Source organism: Hyperolius riggenbachi, chromosome 6 (assembly GCF_040937935.1).
Source record: "Hyperolius riggenbachi isolate aHypRig1 chromosome 6, aHypRig1.pri, whole genome shotgun sequence".
In the NCBI taxonomy this organism is placed as follows: domain Eukaryota; kingdom Metazoa; phylum Chordata; class Amphibia; order Anura; family Hyperoliidae; genus Hyperolius; species Hyperolius riggenbachi.
In genome coordinates, this window is record NC_090651.1 from 358,029,286 (window position 1) to 358,056,744 (window position 27,459).

Consider the following 27,459-nt stretch of genomic DNA (forward strand, 5'->3'; position numbering starts at 1 on the left):
GTCCCTTTGAGAAGTTACTGTTAATCACAATTGATTACCACCTAAAGCCCGTGAACCACAAGCCTTTGTCCTCAACATAGAGGACACACATGTTCTACTTCAGTACAGGGTTGCTGGGAAATGCTACATTTATTGTCCTTACTACATAGTGTCACATGGTCAGACCACACTGACCCACCCACCAGCTGCTGCCAGAAGGAACAGGAAAAGAGCTGCAGTGGAGTTGGGTAAGCATATCTGGCTCATAAACCAAACTTCCGTCCACCATTTTCATTTACTTCTCAACCTGCTTCGCTATTATGAATTTACTATGCTCAGTTCTGGGTTCACTAGGACTTTCACACAATGTAGTTTCATAGCTATTGCTCATAACAAGAAAAAGAGGTAAGGCTTGTGTGTAGACAGCCTGCAATGGTGAGTCCTCGGGGGCGGAGCCTCTTCTCCGGGTGCTGCAATAGGTCGCAACCTTGTCCATCACACATTAGCCGACAGCCCGGACCTCGTATTTCCAATCATTTTATTGTTAGTATAGGAAGGCTCAAAAAGAAGACTTAAAGCTTTACAAAAAATATATATAACAAAACAAATGGAAAAAAACCCTAAAGCAATTCCCAGAGTCACCAGGAAAAAAAAAATAAGAGTAAAAGGGTTAGAGGGATCTGTTGTTCTGCGGATCAAGTCTTTACATCCACCCTTCAGTCGGCCATCTTTAGTACCCGGTGCTGGCGCTCTGTGGCGGGGGTGGGGGGGGTTTAAACAGTATGTGCAGTATACAGCAGGCAAAAAGGACCACTTGCAACCAGCCAGGAGTTGATGAACTAAGAGTCCCAGCATGCCTTGAAAGTTTGCCGGCTGACCACAAGCTGGCCATGCCCGTTACAAAGAACCGCGGGGGAGGGTCTATCCAAGAGGGGAGGGTTAGCACAAAAAGTGATGCGTAGGGGAGGGGGCAAAGCAGCAGTAAAAGATCCCCCCCAAGACTGTGAAAGGTTCATACAACTTTATTTAACAGGAGCGGACTGCGCTGAATGGCTATGTATGGGCTGCAGACTGACGTAACAAACGGGGGGGAAAAAAATTGGGGGGCAATGATGAATGGGCACGGGAGAGGGGGCGGGTGGCCAAAGTTTTAAGAAATAAAAAGGGTGTGGGGGAGGGGGAACATTTAACTTTGCTGCTTTCTCTTCAAAGCCTCCACTAAGTCGTTCTTCAAAGCCTCCTGTTTTGATTTGTCTGCAAATGTCTGAACGGACCTGTAGGGGGAGAGAAAAGAAGGTATGAGGGGACAAAAACAGTAATAAAATAACACTAATAAGAATGTCTACAATCTGGTACACCAAGGGCCCGATTTACTGAGAAATTTCCAGAGATTCCCGAAGATCTCCCAAGCGATTCAGCAAACCTGCACTGGATTCATTAACCGTTTAAGGAGTTCAGTAAGGCCACCCCATGTCCAATCCAACTAGATTGTGTAAAATGCGGTCCAGGGCTGCTGGACCCCTCATGATATCCCCAATGGGGCGATCTTTCTAAACCAGACCTGTAGACTTTCCAGTCAATGCTGTGAGGGGTGTGACAAGAACCAGCTTTGTACATTTTCAACAGCTACTGGCTTATTACTCAGTATCCTCCATGATCATTGGAAAAAGGGTAGGGGAGAGTGAGAGACCTACGGAATACTGAGCTATCTTGGGGGGGCCCAAATGGCTGGACCAGGGCTACGCATGGCCAACAAGGTTCTTACGTTTATGGTTTGGACCGAATTGAATACAGACTGTATTGGAAACTGCATAATCCAAATTGTCATAGAGAAGATTGGGGATTGGTCCAAGCTTGTATTAAACGTGATTAATTCGCATCTCTTTAGACCTCATTCCCAGTGGTGTGTTGCACTGCTGTGTAATGGGTGCTCTGTAACGCTGCTTACTGCTCTGAAATCCACCACACATGTTTATAGTGTAGCAGGAGCAATGCGGGATTGCAGTAAGGGTGAAGCATACTTCTTACTGACTGTATGCTTCACTGTACCTGACGTAACACTCGGATAACGTGCAGTGCCTCTTTCCCGCTGTCACAGGGAACACAACCCAATGGTCACTGTGAACGTGGCCTACAGCAAACTAGTCATGGGTAGATACTTACCTCAGCAGCAGGAACCCCTATCCTCCACCATTCCTTTACCAGACCATCTTCTTGTATCCGCACTCCCATCTGTGTAGGAATGCAACCGGACAAGCAAAGGCTTTATTCTACTGGACATGCCTGGAACTTACTTGCACATGCCCAGTCTGGATGTGCTCATACACAGCTGGAGCAGATTTGACAAGCTCTTCAAGTTTAGGGGGATTCTGCGCTGGAACACTGGGCTGCGGGGGGGGGGGGGATCTGGAACACCTCTGGACTATCCCACTAATGAGGTAAGTATCCATATTTTTTTTTTTATACTTAAGTTACACTTTAACCAGATTTAAATGTGCCTGTGCTGTTCTGGAAGGTTTTGCCCAATGGCCTGATGTTCCCCCAACGTCAGTAGTGAGCAGGAACGTTCTTGCAGTTTATTTAATCGTAATTAGGTAGCCAATTAATAAGGTGAAGAGGAAAAACTGAGAAATTAGGTAAAGCCAGGGTGATGAATGTAATAAAGAACACAGAGGAGGCTGCACTGCCCTCGTGTGGCTGCTTATGGGTGGCACAGTCACTTGACATCGTACGGTAAGTACAGTGGAGGCAGTGGTGGATCATATACTGTAGGTTCACATATAAGGCACCTCACCGCAGCTAAAGATATTTAATTACCAGAGCACTGGGATGAATTCATGATGCATGTAGGACGTTTCTCTTGACCGTTTGTGTCCTTGGAAAGCTGTAGTGAGGACAGAGTGTAAGCTCCTCTGGTGCAGAGACATAGCAATGCATCAGTGATCCCTGTATAGAGTAGTAGAATACACTGATAAGCAGCCCATTAGAACCACCCATGTAATACAGGATTGGCTCTTCCCTCTGGCACCAGTGCAGTATGGAAGAAAGCGATTGGTTCTTCCCTCAGACATCAGTGAAGTATGGAAGAAATTGATTGGCTGCTGTGAGGAATGAGATTTGATCTTCCCTCAGACACCGGTGCAGCATGAGAGAAAGCGATTGGCTCTTCCCTCGGACACCAGTGCAGTATGGAAGAAAGCGATTGGCTGCTGCGAGGAATGAGATTGGCTATTCCCTCAGGCGTTGGAGTAGTATGGGAGAATGTGATTTGCTGCTGTGAGGAATGGGATTGGCTCTTCCCTTAGGCACTGGTGCAGTATGGGAGAATGTGATTGGCTGCTGTGAGGAATGGGATTGGCTCTTTCCTTAGGCACTGGTGCAGTATGGGAGAATGGGATTGGCTGCTGTGAGGAATGGGATTGGCTCTTTCCTTAGGCACTGGTGCAGTATGGGAGAATGGGATTGGCTGCTGTGAGGAATGGGATTGGCTCTTCCCTTAGACACTGGTGCAGTATGGGAGAATGGGATTGGCTGCTGTGAGGAACAGGATTGGCTCTTCTCTCGGACACCAGTGTAAGCACAAGAGCAGAGTGCTGCTGCTTCTTGATGAACAAAGACACAATCTCTTATACTTATCCAGTCCAGTTAAACTGTAATAAGCAAATCACAGCAATCTGTAATATCCAATCAGAATCCGCCTTTTGTAACATCACCTGCAGTGAGGTGTAATCTGATTGGTTGGTTTGGGTTACAGAATAAGCGGCAGTGTGAGATGCGGTCACCCACTTGTAGTACACACGTGGTTAGGATACATGCTCAGTAAACTCCACTCTAGGGTTAGTCACTCCATGCATTCTATAGTAAGTGCTGCCACCCCAAACCTTCCCATCACACATTGCGCCACATTCAGCAGCCCGCAAGAGGAACTGTCTGTGCTGCCCATAGAGATCTCCCTTACGTATCACAGCCATGAAAGGGAATGTCTGAGTATTTGCTATGGGCGACACAAGGAGACCAAATGGAATGCTTGTGTCCATCACCACCCCGCTGCCCCCTGCTGGTTGGGGATAGAGCGCCAGTCGCTGCAAGCAGACATGACAAGGGGCAGCGAGTATTCCAGTTGTGGGCGGAGGATGGAACCATCTGGGGGCAGAGAGATTCCAGCAGAGACATTTTTGTTCCCTCCTCTGCCTCAGAGCCAATAAGCCTGTCCCCCCCATTTAACTATTAATGTCACCCACTCTCCCCCCCCCCCACCTAACTACTAAGACCCCCCCCCCCCCATTTACTAATGTCACCTGCTCCCTTGCCCCACCCAACATCATGCATCATGTACCCCCCTAAACTACTAATGTCAGATGCTCTCACCTAACATCACCCCCTCCCCACAAACTACTGTCACCTGCTCCCTCCCCACCTAACTAATATCACCTGCTCCCCGCCCCCTCCTAACAAAGGCCGCCCGCTCCTCCCCTCCCAACATCACCCATTCCCCACAGCCCGCAACTACTAATGTCACCTCCCCCACACACACTGCTTATGTCACCCGTCCGCTCCCAACTACTAACATCAACCCCCAACTACTGTCACCCGCATCACCCTCCCACCCTTACTAAGATACAATAACATTTGTAAAGCGCTTTTCTCCCATAGGACTCAAAGAGCATAGTTGTGTCTCAGATTAATACAGTGCTGCAGGCTGGGTTGTGTTACAGAGGAGATAGTCAGATGTTCATGCTCCCCCCCCCCCCCAAACTACTGACGTCGTCATTCCCCCTCCCACCTAACTACTGACCTCTCCCTGCTCCCCCCCCCCCCCCCAACTACTGACGTCACCCTTCCCCCTCCCACCTAACTACTTACTGACCTCTCCTGCCCCCCCCCCCCCCCCCCAACTAGTGACGTCATCCACCCCCCCACCTGCTCCCCCACCTAAATGAAAACATCACCTGCTCACCATTAATGTCATCTGCACCCCCACTAATGTCACCTGCTTCCCTTCCACCTCCCCACTATGGTCACCTACTCCATTCCACAAACAGAATAGCACACCAGTCCTTTAACAGAAAGTTCAGAAATAAAGACCAGTGAGGGCAAAGTGGGGGAGAGTTAGAATTCTGCCCAAAAGTAAAATAAAGACACACCTAGAATTTGACATTCAAATTTTACTGAAACCAACTAGAGATGTGCCAAGCCAACAAGTGCTTAACGGCTCCTCATCCACCCACAACTGGAAACCAGCAATGCGTCACCTGACCTCTGGCGGGACAACGGTCATGTGACCCCCTAGAAGCCGGGTATACTCACTCCGTGTATCTGCTGGCTTTATAGGCTTCAAGCTGGAGAGTTCTCATTTCTGCTATTTATTCAGCCCCAGCCATGCTAAACGTCACACACTACAAGACCTGGGCACGCTGAGGACCCGAAGCTCCTGGCAACTCCAGTGGAGAGACGCATGCACCATACTGAGGGCTCAGTGCTGCCGGAGGTATCCGGGCCATGCAGGGGGCAGCACTGCTGTGACAGGTACTCTTAGGCACACACCATGCGGCCACGGGCCAGCCAGTACCGGGCCAGTGGTGACAGGCTGGCACAGTAAGGGTACCTGGACTAGTTATCGGGCTGGAGGTAGATCTGCCGCTGGGTCAGGACCTGAGACAACTCTCGCTGGAGCTGCCTAAACTTAACGTTGTCGGGGATCGCGTCTATAGATCTGCACACGAGAGCGCAGGGAGAGGAGGAGACAAAGAGGAGATGGGATGAGACAGATACAGAACATATGAGAGTGCAGGAGCATATATGAGCAAGAGGAAAAGAGACAGACAAGAGAGACCATGATGTGACAACAGCACAAAGGAGAGGAGAAACATGACCAACATACAATTCAAGAATCATCCAATCAAACCTAGGAGGCAAAAAGGTAATGGTTAAGTCAACACAAATCTAGAGGTGCCCAGTCCAATTTTTAGCAAAGAATCTTTTGAGCGATTAGTTACATTTGAGCAGAAAGAACATCTCATAATACAATGATTCTTCGCTAAAAAACAGTGGGTGGCGCCTTAAATAGGAACTTTAACCCAGATTGAACTTCATCCCAATCGGTAGCGGATACCCCCTTTTCCCCAAGAAATCTTTACTTTTCTCAAATAGCTCATCAGGGACATCTGTGTGGCTGATATTGTGGTGAAACCCCTCCCACAGTGTGATGTCATAGCTATGACCGTGACCGTTTCCTGTCTGTGAACCTTGTTGCATTGTGAGAAATAACAGCTGTTTACAACTGCCAAGCAAGCAGCATCTCCCACATTCATGCAAAATACGGGTAAATTCACAGATATTCTACTACTAGAAGAGCAAATTACGAAAGTAAAATATCAGTAAATGATACCAAAATGTTACTATAGCTAAACCTAACCCTATTCACACACATAATCCTCCTACCACCTTTGCCTACACCTAACACCTCTGCTGATCCCCACAGGTGCCTAAACTTAACTGCTCCGCCAGAAACAAAAACATTTGTGCGCTGAGGGCGCCCCCTTTAGCCTATCATATTGCTAGTGGGTGTGTTTATAATTAAGGGCAGTTAATGCTTTCTGCAGGGCCGGTTCAAGTAACAATTGGGCCCTAGGGCAAAATTAGCCTGGGGGCCCCCTCAACAGGCACCCCCAGACCAAAAAGCGTCAGAGGCCCTTTGTTGCAGCCAAATTTCCCTCCTGGGCCCCTGACCTGGCTGCTGACCCTCCCCCAATCACCTCCCAACTTAACAGACTCTGCACAATCCCTGGGGAGCAACAGTTAAGATGGGGAGTGACACCTTGGGGGCCCCTACAGGCTCTGGGGCCGTGGGGCAATTGCCCATTTTTTTCTATGGTAGCTCCGGCCCTGGCTCTCTGTTTTTCCCCCATGCCTGCCAGCAGTAAAGATGATGAACTGCAGGCTCACAGTGGATCAAAGAACACAAACAAATGACACGGCAAGTATCAATCATTACGTGATCTAGCTTCTGTTTTTGAACTTTTCTCTTTGCAGTGTATTAATTTATCCCCCCCTCCACCCCAACTGACTTTTGGTAAAGTTCTCTTTAGGGATGACACGGATTTGTATTGTATAGTGTGGGACATTATTCTGTGATAGGAACAGAGGCTGGGACTGGTAGGAGTACAGCCGGGATGTGACAGGCACTCAGGACAGACTGTTGTGTAAAGTGCAGACATTACCTCAACCCGTTCACTATGTCCTTGGTTTTTCCAAAGTAGATCTCGTTCAGAGTGCTTCTTATTTTGTTCTCCATGTCCTAAGAGAGGAAACCAATGAAGAGCTTAGAGAGAAAACACGGGAGACTAAAAATGAGTGCTTAAAATGGACCTGAACTCTTGCACAGGACAGAAGGAAAACAGAGAAATGCACCCTGTATGTATTTAGAGCATTAAAGCGGACCTGAACTCAGAACTTCCTCTCCTCTCTAAAATATACGCAACAGCTTAATAACATTTAAAGAAAAACATTTTTGTTACAGCTGATACAAATCATGCAATAAATCTGCAGTGTGTCTACTTCCTGCTTTCATGAAAGTAGACATAGGGTTTACAGCCGTGTTTACAAATTAGCTGCTCTGCCATGGCAGAGGAGCTTCTGAGCTGACACAGCTGAGAGATCAAATTACGGTGGTGATTAGTTGCAGATGAGGAGGAATTAGACAGGCTCTGCTGTCTAAATACATACAGGGTGCATTTCTTTATGTTTTTCTTCTGTCCTGTGCAAGAGTTCAGGTCCACTTCAACCTGCCCGAACCCCTCCCCTTCAATAGCCGCACTAATCATATACAGAAAATAAGGTGTTTTACACATACATACAGCTATCCCACCACCATCCTCTATCATACCAACCCTGAACAGGTGATTTACTGATTGCATTGCACAAAAGGAAGCTATATGCTAGGAAGAAAATAAAAAAAATACAAATAACGATAGCAGGATAGATAGAGGGTGAATGGAGAGAACGTACCTCTACCAATCGGCCAATATTTGCTATATGTGGGGAAGAGTCGCTCACAGTCTCATCTTTCTCCATCTGGAAGACAAAAAACACCAGTGAGAGAATGCCCACAGATATGGAAGGAAGGAAGGGGGGGGGGGATTAGAGGAGTGGGTAAGTAAGGGACCTCTTCCTACTGAGTGAGGAAAGGAGGACCAGCCCGCCGGGTGAGGAAAGGAGGACCAGCCCGCCGGGTGAGGAAAGGAGGACCCGCCCGCCGGGTGAGGAAAGGAGGACCCGCCCGCCGGGTGAGGAAAGGAGAACCTACCTGCGGGGTGAGGAAAGGAGAACCCGCCCGCCGGGTGACGAAAGGATAACCCATCTGCGGGGTGACGAAAGGAGAACCCGCCCGCCGGGTGAGGAAAGGAGAACCCGCCCGCCGGGTGGGGAAAGGAGAACCCGACCGCCGGGTGGGGAAAGGAGAACCCGACCGCCCGGTGAGGAAAGGAGAACCCGCCCGCCGGGTGAGGAAAGGAGAACCCGCCCGCCGGGTGAGGAAAGGAGAACCCGCCCGCCGGGTGAGGAAAGGAGAACCCGCCCGCCGGGTGAGGAAAGGAGAACCCGCCCGCCGGGTGAGGAAAGGAGAACCCGCCCGCCGGGTGAGGAAAGGAGAACCCGCCCGCCGGGTGAGGAAAGGAGAACCCGCCCGCCGGGTGAGGAAAGGAGGACCCGCCCGCCGGGTGAGGAAAGGAGGACCCGCCCGCCGGGTGAGGAAAGGAGGACCCGCCCGCCGGGTGAGGAAAGGAGGACCCGCCCGCCGGGTGAGGAAAGGAGGACCCGCCCGCCGGGTGAGGAAAGGAGGACCCGCCCGCCGGGTGAGGAAAGGAGGACCCGCCCGCCGGGTGAGGAAAGGAGGACCCGCCCGCCGGGTGAGGAAAGGAGGACCCGCCCGCCGGGTGAGGAAAGGAGGACCCGCCCGCCGGGTGAGGAAAGGAGGACCCGCCCGCCGGGTGAGGAAAGGAGGACCCGCCCGCCGGGTGAGGAAAGGAGGACCAGCCCGCCGGGTGAGGAAAGGAGGACCAGCCCGCCGGGTGAGGAAAGGAGGACCAGCCCGCCGGGTGAGGAAAGGAGGACCAGCCCGCCGGGTGAGGAAAGGAGGACCAGCCCGCCGGGTGAGGAAAGGAGGACCAGCCCGCCGGGTGAGGAAAGGAGGACCAGCCCGCCGGGTGAGGAAAGGAGGACCAGCCCGCCGGGTGAGGAAAGGAGGACCAGCCCGCCGGGTGAGGAAAGGAGGACCAGCCCGCCGGGTGAGGAAAGGAGGACCCGCCCGCCGGGTGAGGAAAGGAGGACCCGCCCGCCGGGTGAGGAAAGGAGGACCCGCCCGCCGGGTGAGGAAAGGAGGACCCGCCCGCCGGGTGAGGAAAGGAGGACCCGCCCGCCGGGTGAGGAAAGGAGGACCCGCCCGCCGGGTGAGGAAAGGAGGACCCGCCCGCCGGGTGAGGAAAGGAGGACCCGCCCGCCGGGTGAGGAAAGGAGGACCCGCCCGCCGGGTGAGGAAAGGAGGACCCGCCCGCCGGGTGAGGAAAGGAGAACCTACCTGCGGGGTGAGGAAAGGAGAACCCCGCCCGCCGGGTGGGGAAAGGAGAACCCGACCGCCCGGTGAGGAAAGGAGAACCCGACCGCCCGGTGAGGAAAGGAGAACCCGACCGCCCGGTGAGGAAAGGAGAACCCGACCGCCCGGTGAGGAAAGGAGAACCCGACCGCCCGGTGAGGAAAGGAGAACCCGACCGCCGGGTGAGGAAAGGAGGACCAGCCCGCCGGGTGAGGAAAGGAGGACCAGCCCGCCGGGTGAGGAAAGGAGGACCAGCCCGCCGGGTGAGGAAAGGAGGACCAGCCCGCCGGGTGAGGAAAGGAGGACCAGCCCGCCGGGTGAGGAAAGGAGGACCAGCCCGCCGGGTGAGGAAAGGAGGACCAGCCCGCCGGGTGAGGAAAGGAGGACCAGCCCGCCGGGTGAGGAAAGGAGGACCAGCCCGCCGGGTGAGGAAAGGAGGACCAGCCCGCCGGGTGAGGAAAGGAGGACCAGCCCGCCGGGTGAGGAAAGGAGGACCAGCCCGCCGGGTGAGGAAAGGAGGACCAGCCCGCCGGGTGAGGAAAGGAGAACCCGCCCGCCGGGTGAGGAAAGGAGAACCCGCCCGCCGGGTGAGGAAAGGAGAGTAAGTCTTCCATGTGAGGAAAGGAGGACCCGCCCGCCGGGTGAGGAAAGGAGGACCCGCCCGCCGGGTGAGGAAAGGAGGACCCGCCCGCCGGGTGAGGAAAGGAGGACCCGCCCGCCGGGTGAGGAAAGGAGGACCCGCCCGCCGGGTGAGGAAAGGAGGACCCGCCCGCCGGGTGAGGAAAGGAGGACCCGCCCGCCGGGTGAGGAAAGGAGGACCCGCCCGCCGGGTGAGGAAAGGAGGACCCGCCCGCCGGGTGAGGAAAGGAGAACCTACCTGCGGGGTGAGGAAAGGAGAACCCATCAGCGGGGTGACGAAAGGAGAACCCATCTGCGGGGTGAGGAAAGGAGAACCCGCCCGCCGGGTGAGGAAAGGAGAACCCGCCCGCCGGGTGGGGAAAGGAGAACCCGACCGCCCGGTGAGGAAAGGAGAACCCGACCGCCCGGTGAGGAAAGGAGAACCCGACCGCCCGGTGAGGAAAGGAGAACCCGACCGCCCGGTGAGGAAAGGAGAACCCGACCGCCCGGTGAGGAAAGGAGAACCCGACCGCCCGGTGAGGAAAGGAGAACCCGCCCGCCGGGTGAGGAAAGGAGAACCCGCCCGCCGGGTGAGGAAAGGAGAACCCGCCCGCCGGGTGAGGAAAGGAGAACCCGCCCGCCGGGTGAGGAAAGGAGAACCCGCCCGCCGGGTGAGGAAAGGAGAACCCGCCCGCCGGGTGAGGAAAGGAGGACCCGCCCGCCGGGTGAGGAAAGGAGGACCCGCCCGCCGGGTGAGGAAAGGAGGACCCGCCCGCCGGGTGAGGAAAGGAGGACCCGCCCGCCGGGTGAGGAAAGGAGGACCCGCCCGCCGGGTGAGGAAAGGAGGACCCGCCCGCCGGGTGAGGAAAGGAGGACCCGCCCGCCGGGTGAGGAAAGGAGAACCCGCCCGCGGGGTGACGAAAGGAGAACCCGCCCGCCGGGTGACGAAAGGAGAACCCATCTGCGGGGTGACGAAAGGAGAACCCATCCGCGGGGTGAGGATAGGAGGACCAGCCCGCCGGGTGAGGAAAGGAGGACCAGCCCGCCGGGTGAGGAAAGGAGGACCAGCCCGCCGGGTGAGGAAAGGAGGACCAGCCCGCCGGGTGAGGAAAGGAGGACCAGCCCGCCGGGTGAGGAAAGGAGGACCAGCCCGCCGGGTGAGGAAAGGAGGACCAGCCCGCCGGGTGAGGAAAGGAGGACCAGCCCGCCGGGTGAGGAAAGGAGGACCAGCCCGCCGGGTGAGGAAAGGAGGACCAGCCCGCCGGGTGAGGAAAGGAGGACCAGCCCGCCGGGTGAGGAAAGGAGGACCAGCCCGCCGGGTGAGGAAAGGAGGACCAGCCCGCCGGGTGAGGAAAGGAGGACCAGCCCGCCGGGTGAGGAAAGGAGGACCAGCCCGCCGGGTGAGGAAAGGAGGACCAGCCCGCCGGGTGAGGAAAGGAGGACCAGCCCGCCGGGTGAGGAAAGGAGGACCAGCCCGCCGGGTGAGGAAAGGAGGACCAGCCCGCCGGGTGAGGAAAGGAGGACCAGCCCGCCGGGTGAGGAAAGGAGGACCAGCCCGCCGGGTGAGGAAAGGAGGACCAGCCCGCCGGGTGAGGAAAGGAGGACCAGCCCGCCGGGTGAGGAAAGGAGGACCAGCCCGCCGGGTGAGGAAAGGAGGACCAGCCCGCCGGGTGAGGAAAGGAGGACCAGCCCGCCGGGTGAGGAAAGGAGGACCAGCCCGCCGGGTGAGGAAAGGAGGACCAGCCCGCCGGGTGAGGAAAGGAGGACCAGCCCGCCGGGTGAGGAAAGGAGGACCAGCCCGCCGGGTGAGGAAAGGAGGACCAGCCCGCCGGGTGAGGAAAGGAGGACCAGCCCGCCGGGTGAGGAAAGGAGGACCAGCCCGCCGGGTGAGGAAAGGAGGACCAGCCCGCCGGGTGAGGAAAGGAGGACCAGCCCGCCGGGTGAGGAAAGGAGGACCAGCCCGCCGGGTGAGGAAAGGAGGACCAGCCCGCCGGGTGAGGAAAGGAGGACCAGCCCGCCGGGTGAGGAAAGGAGGACCAGCCCGCCGGGTGAGGAAAGGAGGACCAGCCCGCCGGGTGAGGAAAGGAGAACCCGCCCGCCGGGTGAGGAAAGGAGAACCCGCCCGCCGGGTGAGGAAAGGAGAACCCGCCCGCCGGGTGAGGAAAGGAGAACCCGCCCGCCGGGTGAGGAAAGGAGAACCCGCCCGCCGGGTGAGGAAAGGAGAACCCGCCCGCCGGGTGAGGAAAGGAGAACCCGCCCGCCGGGTGAGGAAAGGAGGACCCGCCCGCCGGGTGAGGAAAGGAGGACCCGCCCGCCGGGTGAGGAAAGGAGGACCCGCCCGCCGGGTGAGGAAAGGAGAGTAAGTCTTCCATGTGAGGAAAGGAGAACCCGCCCGCCGGGTAAGGAAAGGAGGACCCGCCCGCCAAAGGAGGAAAGGAGGACCAGCCCGCCGGGTGAGGAAAGGAGAACCCGCCCGCCGGGTGAGGAAAGGAGAACCCGCCCGCCGGGTGAGGAAAGGAGAACCCGCCCGCCGGGTGAGGAAAGGAGAACCCGCCCGCCGGGTGAGGAAAGGAGAACCCGCCCGCCGGGTGAGGAAAGGAGAACCCGCCCGCCGGGTGAGGAAAGGAGAACCCGCCCGCCGGGTGAGGAAAGGAGGACCCGCCCGCCGGGTGAGGAAAGGAGGACCCGCCCGCCGGGTGAGGAAAGGAGGACCCGCCCGCCGGGTGAGGAAAGGAGGACCCGCCCGCCGGGTGAGGAAAGGAGGACCCGCCCGCCGGGTGAGGAAAGGAGGACCAGCCCGCCGGGTGAGGAAAGGAGGACCAGCCCGTCGGGTGAGGAAAGGAGGACCAGCCCGCCGGGTGAGGAAAGGAGGACCAGCCCGCCGGGTGAGGAAAGGAGGACCAGCCCGCCGGGTGAGGAAAGGAGGACCAGCCCGCCGGGTGAGGAAAGGAGGACCAGCCCGCCGGGTGAGGAAAGGAGAACCCGCCCGCCGGGTGAGGAAAGGAGAACCCGCCCGCCGGGTGAGGAAAGGAGAACCCGCCCGCCGGGTGAGGAAAGGAGAACCCGCCCGCCGGGTGAGGAAAGGAGAACCCGCCCGCCGGGTGAGGAAAGGAGAACCCGCCCGCCGGGTGAGGAAAGGAGGACCCGCCCGCCGGGTGAGGAAAGGAGAACCCGCCCGCCGGGTGAGGAAAGGAGAACCTGCCCGCCGGGTGAGGAAAGGAGAACCCGCTGCCGGGTGAGGAAAGGAGAGTAAGTCTTCCATGTGAGGAAAGGAGAACCCGCCCGCCGGGTGAGGAAAGGAGGACCCGCCCGCCAAAGGAGGAAAGGAGAACCTACCTGCGGGGTGGGGAAAGGAGAACCCGCCCGCCGGGTGAGGAAAGGAGAACCCGCCCGCCGGGTGAGGAAAGGAGAACCCGCCCGCCGGGTGAGGAAAGGAGAACCCGCCCGCCGGGTGAGGAAAGGAGAACCCGCCCGCCGGGTGAGGAAAGGAGAACCCGCCCGCCGGGTGAGGAAAGGAGAACCCGCCCGCCGGGTGAGGAAAGGAGAACCCGCCCGCCGGGTGAGGAAAGGAGGACCCGCCCGCCGGGTGAGGAAAGGAGGACCCGCCCGCCGGGTGAGGAAAGGAGGACCCGCCCGCCGGGTGAGGAAAGGAGGACCCGCCCGCCGGGTGAGGAAAGGAGAACCCGCCCGCCGGGTGAGGAAAGGAGAACCCGCCCGCCGGGTGAGGAAAGGAGAACCCGCCCGCCGGGTGAGGAAAGGAGAACCCGCCCGCCGGGTGAGGAAAGGAGAACCCGCCCGCCGGGTGAGGAAAGGAGGACCCGCCCGCCGGGTGAGGAAAGGAGGACCCGCCCGCCGGGTGAGGAAATGAGGACCCGCCCGCCGGGTGAGGAAATGAGGACCAGACCGCCGGGTGAGGAAAGGAGGACCAGCCCGCCGGGTGAGGAAAGGAGAACCTACCTGCGGGGTGGGGAAAGGAGAACCTACCTGCGGGGTGGGGAAAGGAGAACCTACCTGCGGGGTGGGGAAAGGAGAACCTACCTGCGGGGTGGGGAAAGGAGAACCTACCTGCGGGGTGGGGAAAGGAGAACCTACCTGCGGGGTGGGGAAAGGAGAACCTACCTGCGGGGTGGGGAAAGGAGAACCTACCTGCGGGGTGGGGAAAGGAAAACCCGCCCGCCGGGTGAGGAAAGGAGAACCTACCTGCGGGGTGGGGAAAGGAGAACCTACCTGCGGGGTGGGGAAAGGAGAACCTACCTGCGGGGTGGGGAAAGGAGAACCTACCTGCGGGGTGGGGAAAGGAGAACCTACCTGCGGGGTGGGGAAAGGAGAACCTACCTGCGGGGTGGGGAAAGGAGAACCTACCTGCGGGGTGGGGAAAGGAGAACCTACCTGCGGGGTGGGGAAAGGAGAACCTACCTGCGGGGTGGGGAAAGGAGAACCCGCCCGCCGGGTGAGGAAACGAGAGCAAGCCTGCCGGGTGAGGAAAGGAGAACCCGCCCGCCGGGTGAGGAAAGGAGAACCCACCTGCGGGGTGAGGAAAGGAGAGCAAGCCCGCCGGGTGAGGAAAGGAGAGCAAGCCTTCCATGTGAGGAGAGGAGAACCTACCTGCGGGGTGGGGAAAGGAGAACCCGCCCGCCGGGTGAGGAAAGGAGAGCAAGCCTTCCATGTGAGGAGAGGAGAACCTACCTGCGGGGTGGGGAAAGGAGAACCTACCTGCCGGGTGAGGCTTCCTCCCAGGTTCATAGTGCCGGACCCGGTCTTGTTGGTCTGCAGCCACAACATCACAGTAGAGGTCAGTTTGTAATGGGCAGTGCGGCCGCTTGACTTCTCCTATAACCACACAAACATAGTTACATCCCTGATTCTGTGATATCTACAAGTCATTTATATTTGCCTGCTGTAAGGATTAATCACACATCCACTTGCATAGGATTGGAATTTGCTAGATTATATAATTGTTTTCAATTGACATCACTAGGTAGCAGGTTATGTATCAGTACACAGCAATATAGAGCTCAAGAAAGGGTTTCTGATGCTGAAACCAGGATAATTTATTGTAAAATTGGGTATCCTGAATAATTTACAACATTCTGTGTATTTTTTAAAATGTCTTTAAAGGGAACCAGAGGCCCCAGAAAAAAAAGATTCTATACATGCCTGGAGCTTCCTCCAGCCCCATACGCACGGATCGCTCCCACGCCGCCGTCCTCCGCTTCCTGTATCCGGCGGTACCGGGTCCCGTAGTTTCGGCCAGTTGGCGTCAGCACGGGGCCAATTGTCCGCATCACAGGGGCTCCCGGCATACCCTTATGCGTGCGGCTGCATACTGCGCAGCCGCACGCGTAAGGGTATGGTGGGAGCCCCTGATCATGCGGACAATTGGCCGCGTCCGCCAGAAGTGACGGGCCCGGTACCGGCGGATCCAGGAAGCGGAGGACGGCGGCATGGGAGCGATCCGTGCGTATGGGGCTGGAGGAAGCCCCAGGTATGTATAGAATCTTTTTTCTGGGGCCTCTGGTTCCCTTTAAAGACATTTTAAAAAATACACAGAATGTTGTAAATTATTCAGGATACCCAATTTTACAATAAAATTATCCTGGTTTCAGCATCAGAAACCCTTTCTTGAGCTCTATATTGCTGTGTACTGATACATAACCTGCTACCTAGTGATGTCACAGCCTAGGCCAGTGATGGCTAACCTTGGCACTCCAGCTGTGACATAACTACAAATCCCATCATGCCTCTGCCTCCCCGAGCTATGCTTAGAGCTGGCAGAGTATTGCAATGCCTCATGGGACTTGTAGTTCCACCACAGCTGGTGTGCCAAGGTTAGCCATCACTGGCCTAGGCTGTTAAGCTATGCCGAATTCTCCTACCAGAGAATTCTGGGAGACCAGGTGTTATTTCTGCCCGCTTCGGAACACACAGTAAACAAACATTCCGCAGTGATGCACCTATCAGCAGTACAGATGTCGCCACCTGTGACAGGAATGTAAATGTGGGTGAGGTGTGCCTTGCAGTCTGAGGCCATGCCTGTATTTTGTGGGCACACTGTATGTCCTCATATCCGTGTGATTTCACCATGTGTCCTCAGGGGGGCGCCGTTACCTGTACTTCCACCACGTGAATGGAGTCCCAGCAGCCTTTGATTTTCTTGGAGCCGTCGCCAGCTTTCTTAATGAGGATTACTCCGGCGAATCCGTGGTCCAGATCCCACAGGTAGACGGAAGACACGCCTCCTTCAAAATACCTGCAAAAAACAAACCGGAAGATGGTCATGTGACGAGCTACTGGACCGTAACACCTATCCTAACGCTGCACAACACGCTCCGCAGCCACTCTCTGACTGCTCCGGCTGCCATGCTAATCCTCTGGGGACAATTATTTCACCAACCAGCTCTTAAAGTGACTAAATAGCGTCTGAATTCGCCAGTGAAGTTTCAGTGTGGTCAGCAGGGATGGGAATGGCAAGCAGTGGGGTTACCCTTTAGTTCATGTAGGCCTTTGCACCCCCATGGCATCCCGAAACGCCGGTACGGTCCCACTTCCTGGTGTAGCGTGGGTGCAGGTTGTGATCAGTCTATGAATTGTCATTCATGGCGCCGAGCGTTCAGCGGGAGGAGGCAGAGATGTCATCTCGCCCACAACAGCTTTTCATGCTTAAGAACAACATGGAACAAACTAGAGGCGGAGAGGAGGGGGCGGAGGAAAGGACGCAGCGTTTCATGTGGTTCAGCCTGATGACTTTTTACATAACGGTTTTGTGGGTATTTAAAGAATGTGCTTAAGCGATGTCTGAAACCACACAAGGTCCCCCGGAGAGTGACCGCGCTGCCAAACGTAACAGCAACCACATGGCGTTGGTCCCAACGCGCTCCTCCAGGACGGGAACAGCAGAGGGTCGTCCAGCGGGGGCTCATAGGAATCCACAGCGAGGAACGGGGTCACCCTGACGCTACAGAAATAACCTCTCCAGTGTTGCTGAACACAAACTCACAGCCCAATTCAATCCAGAATGGTTTATTTTTTTATACTTCTGAATAGCATTGAATGGGGTTTAAAACATTCTGGAGCTTTTACTGCTGTCAGTGTCACCACTGTGGAGAGTTACCCCTTTCCTTCCTGTACCTAAGACCTCTCTGGAATTGCATTATGAAAGATGCTAGTTTCAGGAATAGGAAACAAAGCACAATAAAAAGCAGTCAGGGACTCTAACTCTTCCCCGCTCTACAAAAATGTGTCATGTCTTGCCGTTTCCCTGCTTCCTGTCTGGACAGGAAATGGTGGAAATAAATCACACACGGGAATGCAGACATCAATAAAAGTCCAAGGAAGGTCCCAACCTTTTACCACACAAAAGTAAAAATGTTTCTTAAAAATGGGCTTTGACTGAAGTAACATAAGGCTCTAATTAATATTACAACATGCTTGCACTACTGATTTTACTGCCTTTAAACGACCACCATCGCAAAAATTAACACAATTTAAAATACATGTGTATTACTTGTACATTTGTCCCAGAGTAATATGCACTAGAAATGACTTTTTTCCTATGTTGCCGTCACTTACAGTTGGCAGTAGAAATGACAGATTTTGGATTACCGTAATTCATCAACTTCATGATAACTTTTATCTGGAAATTTTGGTGGCATGTTTTAGTAATGTTGCTGAGCCACAACTTTGAAACCACCATCCTGCATTCAAACTGCAGATACCCCCAGTCCGAATAAGGTTGTTGAGGCTCGGGGATTGGCAGGTGTCTAATAGACGCCCGGTAAGCAAGCGCCCAATCGGCATGTTGGGCGCACAGATGCAGTTAGCCGCCAATACTATATAAGAATTAATGGTTGGCATCTACAATTAGCGGTTGTTAGGGTGCCAGGGTCAGGAGCTTGGTTTTTGGAACTAGGAGGAGGTGGTAGTTTTAGGTGCTAAGTGGGGGAATTAGTGTTATGGTGGCCACTAACCATCCAATTGCTAGAAAAATAAATAAATTTGAGCGATCAGATAATTCTGATCAGAAGAAAAATCGTTCACTACACCACCAACGAATCATCGTTTTATGAAATTACAATCAAACAACTATTTTTATAATCATTTGTAATCGATTGTGCCCATCAACTGAGATTATTTACAACCAATCTATCAGAATTTCTGATCGCTCCAACGATTTTTCACTAGGAATTTGACCATTAGTAACCACCTTTAGGCCTCAGGTGGAGCAGGGCTGTGGAGTAGGTATAAAAATCTTCCGACTCCAACTCCTCAGTTTCTGAAACAACGACTCCGGGTACCCAAAATTGCTCAGACTGCGACTCCTCGACTCCGACTCCTTAGTCTAATACTTAACAGGGCTGTGGATTTTGTACAAAAATCATGCGACTCCGACTCCCGACTCCTCAGTTTCTGAAACTACGACTCCGACTCCGGGTGTCCAAAATTGCCCGACTCCGACTCCAACTCCACAGCCCTGAGGTGGAGTGGGGTTTTTTAGGCACTAGAATGGGTGATGGGTATGGCATAGTAAAATAACAGTAAATTAAAATAACCAATATTTTATTAGTAGCAGCACCACCATCAGGCATTTCATCGCACACACCAGACTCTTCCTAGCAGGTATGCTCTGGTGAGCGACAGATCTCCTGTACATAACCGTGACCTCTCTACCCAAGGATGTGTCACTTTGAAGTGTCTGCGTGGAAAAAGTTCCACAAATAGTAATGTGACTAATGGAGGGAAGAATATAAAAATCACACTTCACATCCGAGCGGCGGGGAAGGAAACATTTCATCGCCATGACAAATAAACAGCGCCGGTTCCGGATGAAGTCACTCAGTCAATGCCGCATTCAGCTCACTTACTGTCCAATGTGTGGGCTCGGCAGTCTGTGGTTGGCTATGGAGGGACCACGGATATAAGTGTTTGCTGCCAGCCAGGGGGGACGCTCATCCCACCCACACGGAACATTCTACGCTTCCCAGATCTCTACCTCGGTTTCCTTAATGAAGAACTTTAAAGAGAACCCGAGGTGGGTTTGAAGAATATTATCTGCATACAGAGGCTGGATCTGCCTATACAGCCCAGTCTCTGTTGCTATCCCAAACCCCCCTAAGGTCCCCCTGCACTCTGCAATCCCTCATAAATCACAGCCACGCTGCTGACAAACAGCTTGTCAGAGCTGGCTGTGTTTATCTCTATAGTGTCAGTCTGCTGCTCTCCCCTCCTCCTGCAGAACTCCAGTCCCCGCCTGCATCCCTTCCCTCCCTGCTGATTGGAGGGAAGGGACGGGGGCAGGGACCGGAGCTATGCAGGAGGCGGGGGAGCAGCTGAGACTGACACTACAGATGTAAACACAGCCTCACAGCACAGCTGTGATTTATGGGGGATTGCAGAGTGCAGGGGGACCTTAGTGGGGTTTGGGATAGCAACAGAGGCTGGGCTGTATAGGCAGATCCAGCCTCTGTATGCAGATAACATTCTTTAAACACACCTCGGGTTCTCTTTAAGTCAGGATTGAACTTCATCCCAATGAGTAGCTGATACCCCCTTTCCCATGAGTAATCTTTACATTTTCTCATATAGATCATCAGTGGGTCTGAATGGCTGATAGTGTGGAGAAAACCCTCCCACTGTGTGATGTCATGACCATGGACCTGACTGTTTGCGGTCTGGAAACCTGGTTGCATTGTGGGAATAACTTATTTTTCCAACTGCCAAGCAAGCAATATCTCCCTCTGTGCATAGAACTCTCAGTAACGAACATTCCGTACAGATCACCTGGCAGAACTAAAGATGTCACCACCAGTGATAAATTTCACAATGTATATCAGGGAGAGGAAATATTTTACAAAGGGCCAACACTGACCAAATAATCTATAAATTAATATTGTACGAAATAAGCAATTTCATTCATTATGTAATGCTCACTACAGTTCCTCTCCACTGCTATCCCCGCTTCAACCTAAAAAGATAAATAAAGCAATTCTGATTTTGAAAATGATTGAAATGCGATTCTCTGTTTTCCAAAACTGACCAAAATTACGACCGATGTGTCTCATTGCGTCACAGATAACCGGCAGATTTGAATTACAGCCAGACACGCAGAGAAAGATCCAACATCAGAAAGATCAGTAAATGTATGCTAGGCTAGCGATGCCTGCTGGGACTTGTAGTGAAACAGGCTAGTTCTTGCTGGGATGTGTAGACAGATAGCACCAGCTTCCTGGAAGCTGTTGGCAAACTCCCTGAGGACGGCTGTCACTGTGCATAATACAACTGGCACATCGCAGTACAACTGGCACAATACAACTGGCACATCACAAGATGGCATCAGGCCTCCGCTAGCAGGTCCTGGCGAAGGAAGGGGCGTATCAGGTTCTACAGAAGCGGCGCAGGTGTGCTGTCACCGAGCCAGCATGCCAAGGCTCTCACGCCAGAGGCGGGCCAACGCCAGCTGCACGCAGCCCGGGACACATCTGTACATCAGATACTTGTAAGAGGAGCGGGACGCGGTGTCCTCAGCTCACACCAAACAGTCCTCACATATCCTGTACTGTCTGCTCCCCCCACCGCCAGGCACAGGGGACACAATGCACATGGTGCAGACAGACTTCCTGCTCTATTGCAGCACACAAAACATCTGATATCACTATGGGAGAGCTCAATACAGCGTGCAGCTAATGCCTCCACTCGTGGGCCTGCAGCCTGATTATCCTGGGGGTGGGCAATGTGGCTACTATACAACACATGTCCCTGCTGCAGTCACTGTACTCTGTTGGTTGACTTTTCTCTGCTTTTTCTTGCTTTACCAATGTAAAATATCTTTTACTGAGGTCCATATAGTAAAGATATTCCCCATCTCTCAGTGCAGCCACTGCCCCTCCTCGACATCTCTCCGTGCAGCCCCTGCCCCTCCCCAACATCTCTCCGTACAGCCACTGCCCATCCCTGACATCTCTCCGTGCAGCCGCTGCCCCTCCCCGACATCTCTCTGTGCAGCCACTGCCCCTCCTCGACATCTCTCCATGCAGCCACTGCCCCTCCCCGACATCTCTCTGTGCAGCCACTGCCCCTCCCCGACATCTCTCCGTGCAGCCACTGCCCCTCCCCGACATCTCTCCGTGCAGCCACTGCCCCTCCCCGACATCTCTCCGTGCAGCCACTGCCCCTCCCCGACATCTCTCCGTGCAGCCACTGCCCCTCCCCGACATCTCTCCGTGCAGCTGCTGCCCCTCCCCGACATGTCTCCGTGCAGCCACTGCCCCTCCCCGAAAAAGGAATGAATACAAGGGTAGAAGTTTGATTTTGGATTTGGAAAATTAAGGGCATGTTTAAACGGTCAGCTATTCTGCATATTACCAGCTGCAGTTTTAGAAATGGAGCAAAACAGCTTTAAGCTACACTAATTCTTAATGAGATATTGCTGGGGGAGTGGTCTTCATCCTCTGCCAATCACCTGCTAAGAAAAAAATAATGTAACCATAGCTAGTATTCCATTACATAAACAGCAGCACTGCACACAGTGTTCCCTCCCACGGCGGTCGGCTTCCCGGGGCTCACTATGCTGCTGACGCTCTAACAGCTGGAGAATGCTTTGTTTGAGGTTTGGTGTGATGTAGAGACCGCACTCGCTGGTGAGAACAGTGACCTCATAATGACATCACAGACTCGGAGCTGTGCTCAGGACAATTGTGCAAGGATGGTTGCCTTAGTGCTCAGGGCCAAAACAAAAGGATCTGGACTCAATCAACCTCATCCCACACGCTGAGCTCCCACTTTTATAAAACACAGACCAGGCAGCTGTTCTGCAAGACCCCATCATGAGCCCAGACACATCTTCCACCCCCAAGACAAGGAAGAGAGAGGAGAAAAGAAATAGATAAGAAATGAGGAGAGGAGTAAAAAGGGGGGAGAGTAAAAGAGAAACTGATGAGAAAAAGGGGGCGAGGTGGGGAGAGGGCAAGAAGAGAGAAGCATGGAGGGAAAGGTGGGGGGGGACATAAGAGAGGGGGACAGAGAGGCAAGAAGAGCGGGAAAGGGGAGTGAGAAGGTAAAGGCATGGGGTAAAGTGGAGAAGGGGGGACTAGAGAGGGGGAGAGGAGGAATAAAAGAGGAAGCTAGAGAGAAGTGATAGCGGGAAGGGTAGTGGTAGAGAGGCGGGGGGGGGGGGGGGGGGGGTAGAAGAAGGGTAGTGGTAGAGAGGCGGGGGGTGCGGGGGGAGGTAGAAGAAGGGTAGTGGTAGAGAGGCAGGGGGGTGGTAGAAGGGTAGTGGTAGAGAGGCGGAGGGAGGGGGGGGGTAGAAGAAGGGTAGTGGTAGAGAGGCGGGGGGGAGGTAGAAGGGTAGTGGTAGAGAGGCGGAGGGGGGGGGGGGGGTAGAAGAAGGGTAGTGGTAGAGAGGCGGGGGGGGGGAGGTAGAAGGGTAGCGGTAGAGAGGCGTAGGGAGGGGGGGGGGTAGAAGAAGGGTAGTGGTAGAGAGGCGGGGGGGGTGCGGGGGGAGGTAGAAGAAGGGTAGTGGTAGAGAGGCAGGGGGGGGGGAGGTAGAAGGGTAGTGGTAGAGAGGCGGAGGGAGGGGGGGGGGGTAGAAGAAGGGTAGTGGTAGAGAGGAGGGGGGGGGAGGTAGAAGGGTAGTGGTAGAGAGGCGTAGGGAGGGGGGGGGGGTAGAAGAAGGGTAGTGGTAGAGAGGCGGGGGGGAGGGAGGGGAGGTAGAAGGGTAGTGGTAGAGAGGCGGAGGGAGGGGGGGTAGAAGAAGGGTAGTGGTAGAGAGGCGGGGGGGAGGGGGGAAGGTAGAAGGGTAGTGGTAGAGAGGCGGGGGGGGGGGGGAGGTAGAAGGGTAGTGGTAGAGAGGCGTAGGGAGGGGGGGGTAGAAGAAGGGTAGTGGTAGAGAGAGAGAGAGAGAGGCAGATACAGGCAGACACGGTATTGCACAGACAGACGTGACATGCAGATATCGTACAGGTCTCGGTACTGGTCGAAGGCATTGTTGGCTTCCACTTCCAGCTTGCGCAGACGGGCAGAGGGCATGGCTCCATCTTCCAGAGGAGGGTCGTACTTATTGCTCCAGGGTGACCTGGCGGGAGGAAAGGAGACGGAGTTATTTGAGGTGACGGTGTAAACATGAGGTCATGGCAGGCGGCAGCTCCAGCGGGTCAGATTTCCTGTGTGCCTTTTCACCAATATGCTTTTTCTCTTTTAGGTTTGGACATATTTGGGGGATGATTGTGATCTACGAGTCCCCGGTGATCTGCTTTGTCTCCATAAAAGAGAAAAGCATTTTCTGTGAAGTTTCAGCTGCGGAGGAGTCAGGGAGACGGAGACACATTACATAGCGGGATGAAGGGAGGGGGAGTCATGAGCTCACAGGACAAGGATTGCATTTTACCGTTTACTCAAACCTGCGGTGCCAGCAGCACAAACATCACTGCAGCCCATAGCAACCTTACAGACCGCGACTGCAACCGGAGCCAGCGCCAGCACTACAAACCCCACACAGGGGCTCTGTGCTATGTGATGACATCACTGTCCTCCAAATATAACCTAAATCACCGCTATAACTCATGTATTATCCTACAGGAGTGACATCACTGCAGCCCATAGCAACCCTACAGACCGCGACTGCAACCGGAGCCAGCACTACAAACCCCACACAGGGGCTCTGTGCTATGTGATGACATCACTGTCCTCCAAATATAACCTACATCAACGCTATAACTCATGTATTATCCTACAGGAGTGACATCACTGCAGCCCATAGCAACCTTACAGACTGCGACTGCAACCGGAGCCACCGCCAGCACTACAAACCCCACACAGGGGCTCTGTGCTATGTGATGACATCACTGTCCTCCAAATATAACCTACATCAACGCTATAACTCACGTATTATCCTACAGGAGTGACATCATCCCTACACCTCACATATCCTACAGGAGTGACATCACCGCTATACCTCACATATCTTACAGGAGTGACATCATTGCTCTCACCAGAGAAGTTATATTTTACAGAAGTGACATCACTGCGGTTCCATTACAAGGTGATTATGTTGCCCGCTCCTGTGCGTAAGACATTATTATTATTATTTAGTATTTATATAGCACTGACATATATTGTCTTGTCACTATGTAAGCCAGGGATCTCAAACTCGCGGCCCGCGGGCCATTTGCGGCCCTCGATACAATATTTTGTGGCCCTCGCCGGCAAAAGCTTCCTTATAGTTCGCTTCAGTGCTCCCAAGTAATCTGCCGCATCCCCGCCGCTAAACGAGGGCTGCAGAGCCCCCAAATCGCCCGGGGGGGGGGGGGGGGGTGGAATCCGCCGGCATTCCCTGGAAGGAGCAGAGCTTTCAGCTTCAGCTCTGCCCCTCCTGACGTCAATTGCCGCACGGATCGCCGCCTCTCCCCGCCCCTCTCTGTGAAGGAAGAGTGAGAGGGGCGGGCAGAGGCGGCGATGCGCCGCGATTGTGAAATTCCTTATGCGGCCCAGCCTCATCCTGACTTTGCCTCCTGCGGCCCCCCAGGTAAATGGAGTTTGAGAACCCTGTAGGAGTTTGAGCCTTACCTGTAGGAATCTCCATCTCTGTTGTAGTCGCACAGTAAGTAATCCTTGCCCACCACCTTGTCTCGGGCAATCTTCAGCGGCTGATCGACGGAGGACAGGAGGTCTTCACAGAGGCTGGGTACCTGAGTAGACAAAGGAGACCGAGTGATCAACAGGCTCGTGCGGTTTCCTTCAACTCGCTCCATCACCTCTTGCCAAAACAGATCCCCGACAAGACAGCAAGGTGGATTCATCACAGCCGGCACACTGAAAGTACGGGAAAAAAACCTGCTACAGAAGCGACCAATCAGAATCCTTCATCTAAACATCCGCTCCAGTATTGTGCCAGTTCTGCATCAGTTACCACGGCACCAATTTTGATAAATCAGACCCACTATTATGACTTGGGTAGAGAGACTGGGCACATAGCTAACATGAATCTAAGCTGTATGACACCAATCATTACCTTTACCCATGGCCAGATCTACCTACTTGCTTAAAGCGGATCTCCGGCCTGTTAGTTAAAATTTGGCAGCTTTCCTGTAAGAAAAAAGTTATAATTACCTGCGCTGCTTTCTCCCTCAATGCCACCCCAAATCACCCGACCCCCATCGCCACCTCCCCAAAGAAAACCAGCAAGATGTTTACCAAAGTTTACTGGAGTAAGCATCTTGGTGTTTTTCTCTGGTTAGGGAGGGTAGATGAGGCCACGCACTGGATTTGGGGTCTTCAGAACGGCCTCAAGGGAGAAGGCAGTGTCGCGGTACGCTCCCCCTTCGCAGTGGCAACCAATCTCAATGAGATTGGCCACTACCTGTGGTGCAACGCAATGTGGAGGAAGTGCTTATGACGACGCAGACTCTGCAGCGTGTTGCAGAGCGGCATTGCGCGGCAGACATTTGCATAGGAGTCTATGGCGGTGCGGCGTGCATGCATCGATCGGCCAAAAAAAACTTCCTGTCCAGAGGGAGGTTAGTGCAATCTGCCACAGGGTAGTGTGCATAGGGGCAATAGTGCTGTATGAGGGTCCTGCCCCGGGCTGTCCATATATGGAACTAGCATAACTAGAACACAACAGACAAGAGAAACAGCAGTGAGAGGAGTCACAGACCGCGGCCTGACAGCCGTTTTGCTGAGCTACAGCTTCTTCAGAGGCCTTATGCAGAACTGCAAGTTATTCTGCATAGGGCCTTGAAGAAGAGGTAGTCCTGCAAAACGGCTGTCTGTGACTCCCCTCACTGCTGTCCAACTCGTGTCTATGCTGTGCTCTTAAACTTGTTAAAGACTGAATGAAGCGTGGATTCACGATACCTACGTGCCCAGTCTCTCTAGCTGAATCTACTTTCCAGAGCACAGGCACCTTTCATATGTTACTTGCGCACCCTGCCTGCATTGTGCAGCAGACACACATCACCCAGCACGTGCCGGCAGCAATAACAAATATCTGTACAACCACAAAATACACAAACGTGGCGGGATGAACCACCTAGAACAGGTAAAATAAATGTCACGGCGGAGGGGAGAGCTGGTTGTGTTATTTTCTCCATGCCATTTATTAGTGGGGGTTCAGTGGGGAGGTAGGGGAGAGGATATGGAGGCTGGCATGGCCTGGCGTAGGTAGAAAAACAGACATGAAAGGGGAACACGCCTCCCTGGCCGCTTCCTCTGCTCCCAAATAAAAGAGGAATGTCAGGGCATGGCTGGAGCCAGCGCTGTGCTTGCATTCCTTCTCCCCGCGTAGGTCCAGCGCCCAGGCCCAATTAGCACAGCCTGGAAGGAGGAGGGGGGCGGCGGACGTAACCCTTTGCTCTCTACAGGGGATAAAAGTTTAAATTAATAAGTGTGGAAAAGTTTGCCCAACAGTCACGGGTGGATATTTCCCGCAGATTTCATTGCTTTAGGTCAGCATACAGCATCGGTCGAGGCCACGGATCAGTAAAAACGTAAAACTATTTCCTGGAAAGCGTCGTGCACACACACACACACACTATTACATCAGATGTCAGTGGACATGATGCGATATCGGTCAGACCTCTACAGCACAAAGCCTACGCACGCATCAGCAGTGCAGCGTTCTCCCCAGGCTTCTTTAGCCGGGTGCTCCACCCAGCTAGTTTTGGTGACCACCCAGCTGTTATCAGCTCGTCTCCTCCTATGCTGAAAGCAGAGTTGGGCACAGACACACCGGCCCTGCATTCTCATCTCGCCCCACCCGGCTACTTTTTCATGACACCCGGCTGGAAAAATATTCTGGGGAGAAAACCAGGGCTGTGGAGTTGGAGTCGGAACAGTTTTGGGTACCTGGAGTCGGAGGTTTTATAAACTGAGGAGTCGGGAGTCGGACGATTTTTGTACCAAATCCACAGCCCTGGTAAGTTTTAGACTTAGGCCCCGTTTACACTTAATCAGTTGGTACGCGTTAGTGTGCGTTAGCAGGGACGGATCTAGGTGGGGGGCAAGCGGGTATCTTGCCCCAGGCGCAGTTTGTTGAATTCTTAAAAAAGCGGCAAAATTTGGATGGGGAATGGCAGTTTAGGCGCCAAAACCCGACCTTGCCCCAGGCGCAACTTGGTCTGGATCCGTTCCGGTGCGTTAATATGCGTTTTTTCCATAGCAGTGCATTAGGAAGAAGATTTCAGTTAAAACGCGTTAAGTGTGAAAGGTGCCATAGGAAAACATGGGACATACTTTGAAAATCAGTTTTCTTTCTTTTTTAACTGAGAGCAACTGATTAAGTG

At 54.3% G+C, this 27,459-nt stretch overlaps 1 protein-coding gene across 2 annotated transcripts in view; it reads right to left on the reverse strand.

Annotated features, from left to right (window-relative positions):
• Positions 1–500: 500 nt before the first annotated feature.
• The window catches only part of CAPZB (capping actin protein of muscle Z-line subunit beta), a 96,722-nt gene continuing 69,763 nt past the window's right edge, over positions 501–27,459 (reverse strand). Inside the window, exons 3-10 of one of the 2 annotated variants that reach the window (XM_068241744.1) lie at positions 24,743–24,864; positions 23,139–23,252; positions 16,295–16,436; positions 14,900–15,016; positions 7,987–8,052; positions 7,200–7,276; positions 5,585–5,692; positions 1,165–1,253 (exon numbers count right to left, since the gene is read on the reverse strand). In XM_068241744.1, the coding sequence (XP_068097845.1) occupies positions 5,590–5,692; positions 7,200–7,276; positions 7,987–8,052; positions 14,900–15,016; positions 16,295–16,436; positions 23,139–23,252; positions 24,743–24,864 (741 nt within the window). In that variant the 3' untranslated portion in view covers positions 1,165–1,253; positions 5,585–5,589. Of the gene's footprint in view, positions 1,254–5,584; positions 5,693–7,199; positions 7,277–7,986; positions 8,053–14,899; positions 15,017–16,294; positions 16,437–23,138; positions 23,253–24,742; positions 24,865–27,459 lie in introns of both variants that reach the window. The other variant, XM_068241745.1, reaches the window with a different exon arrangement.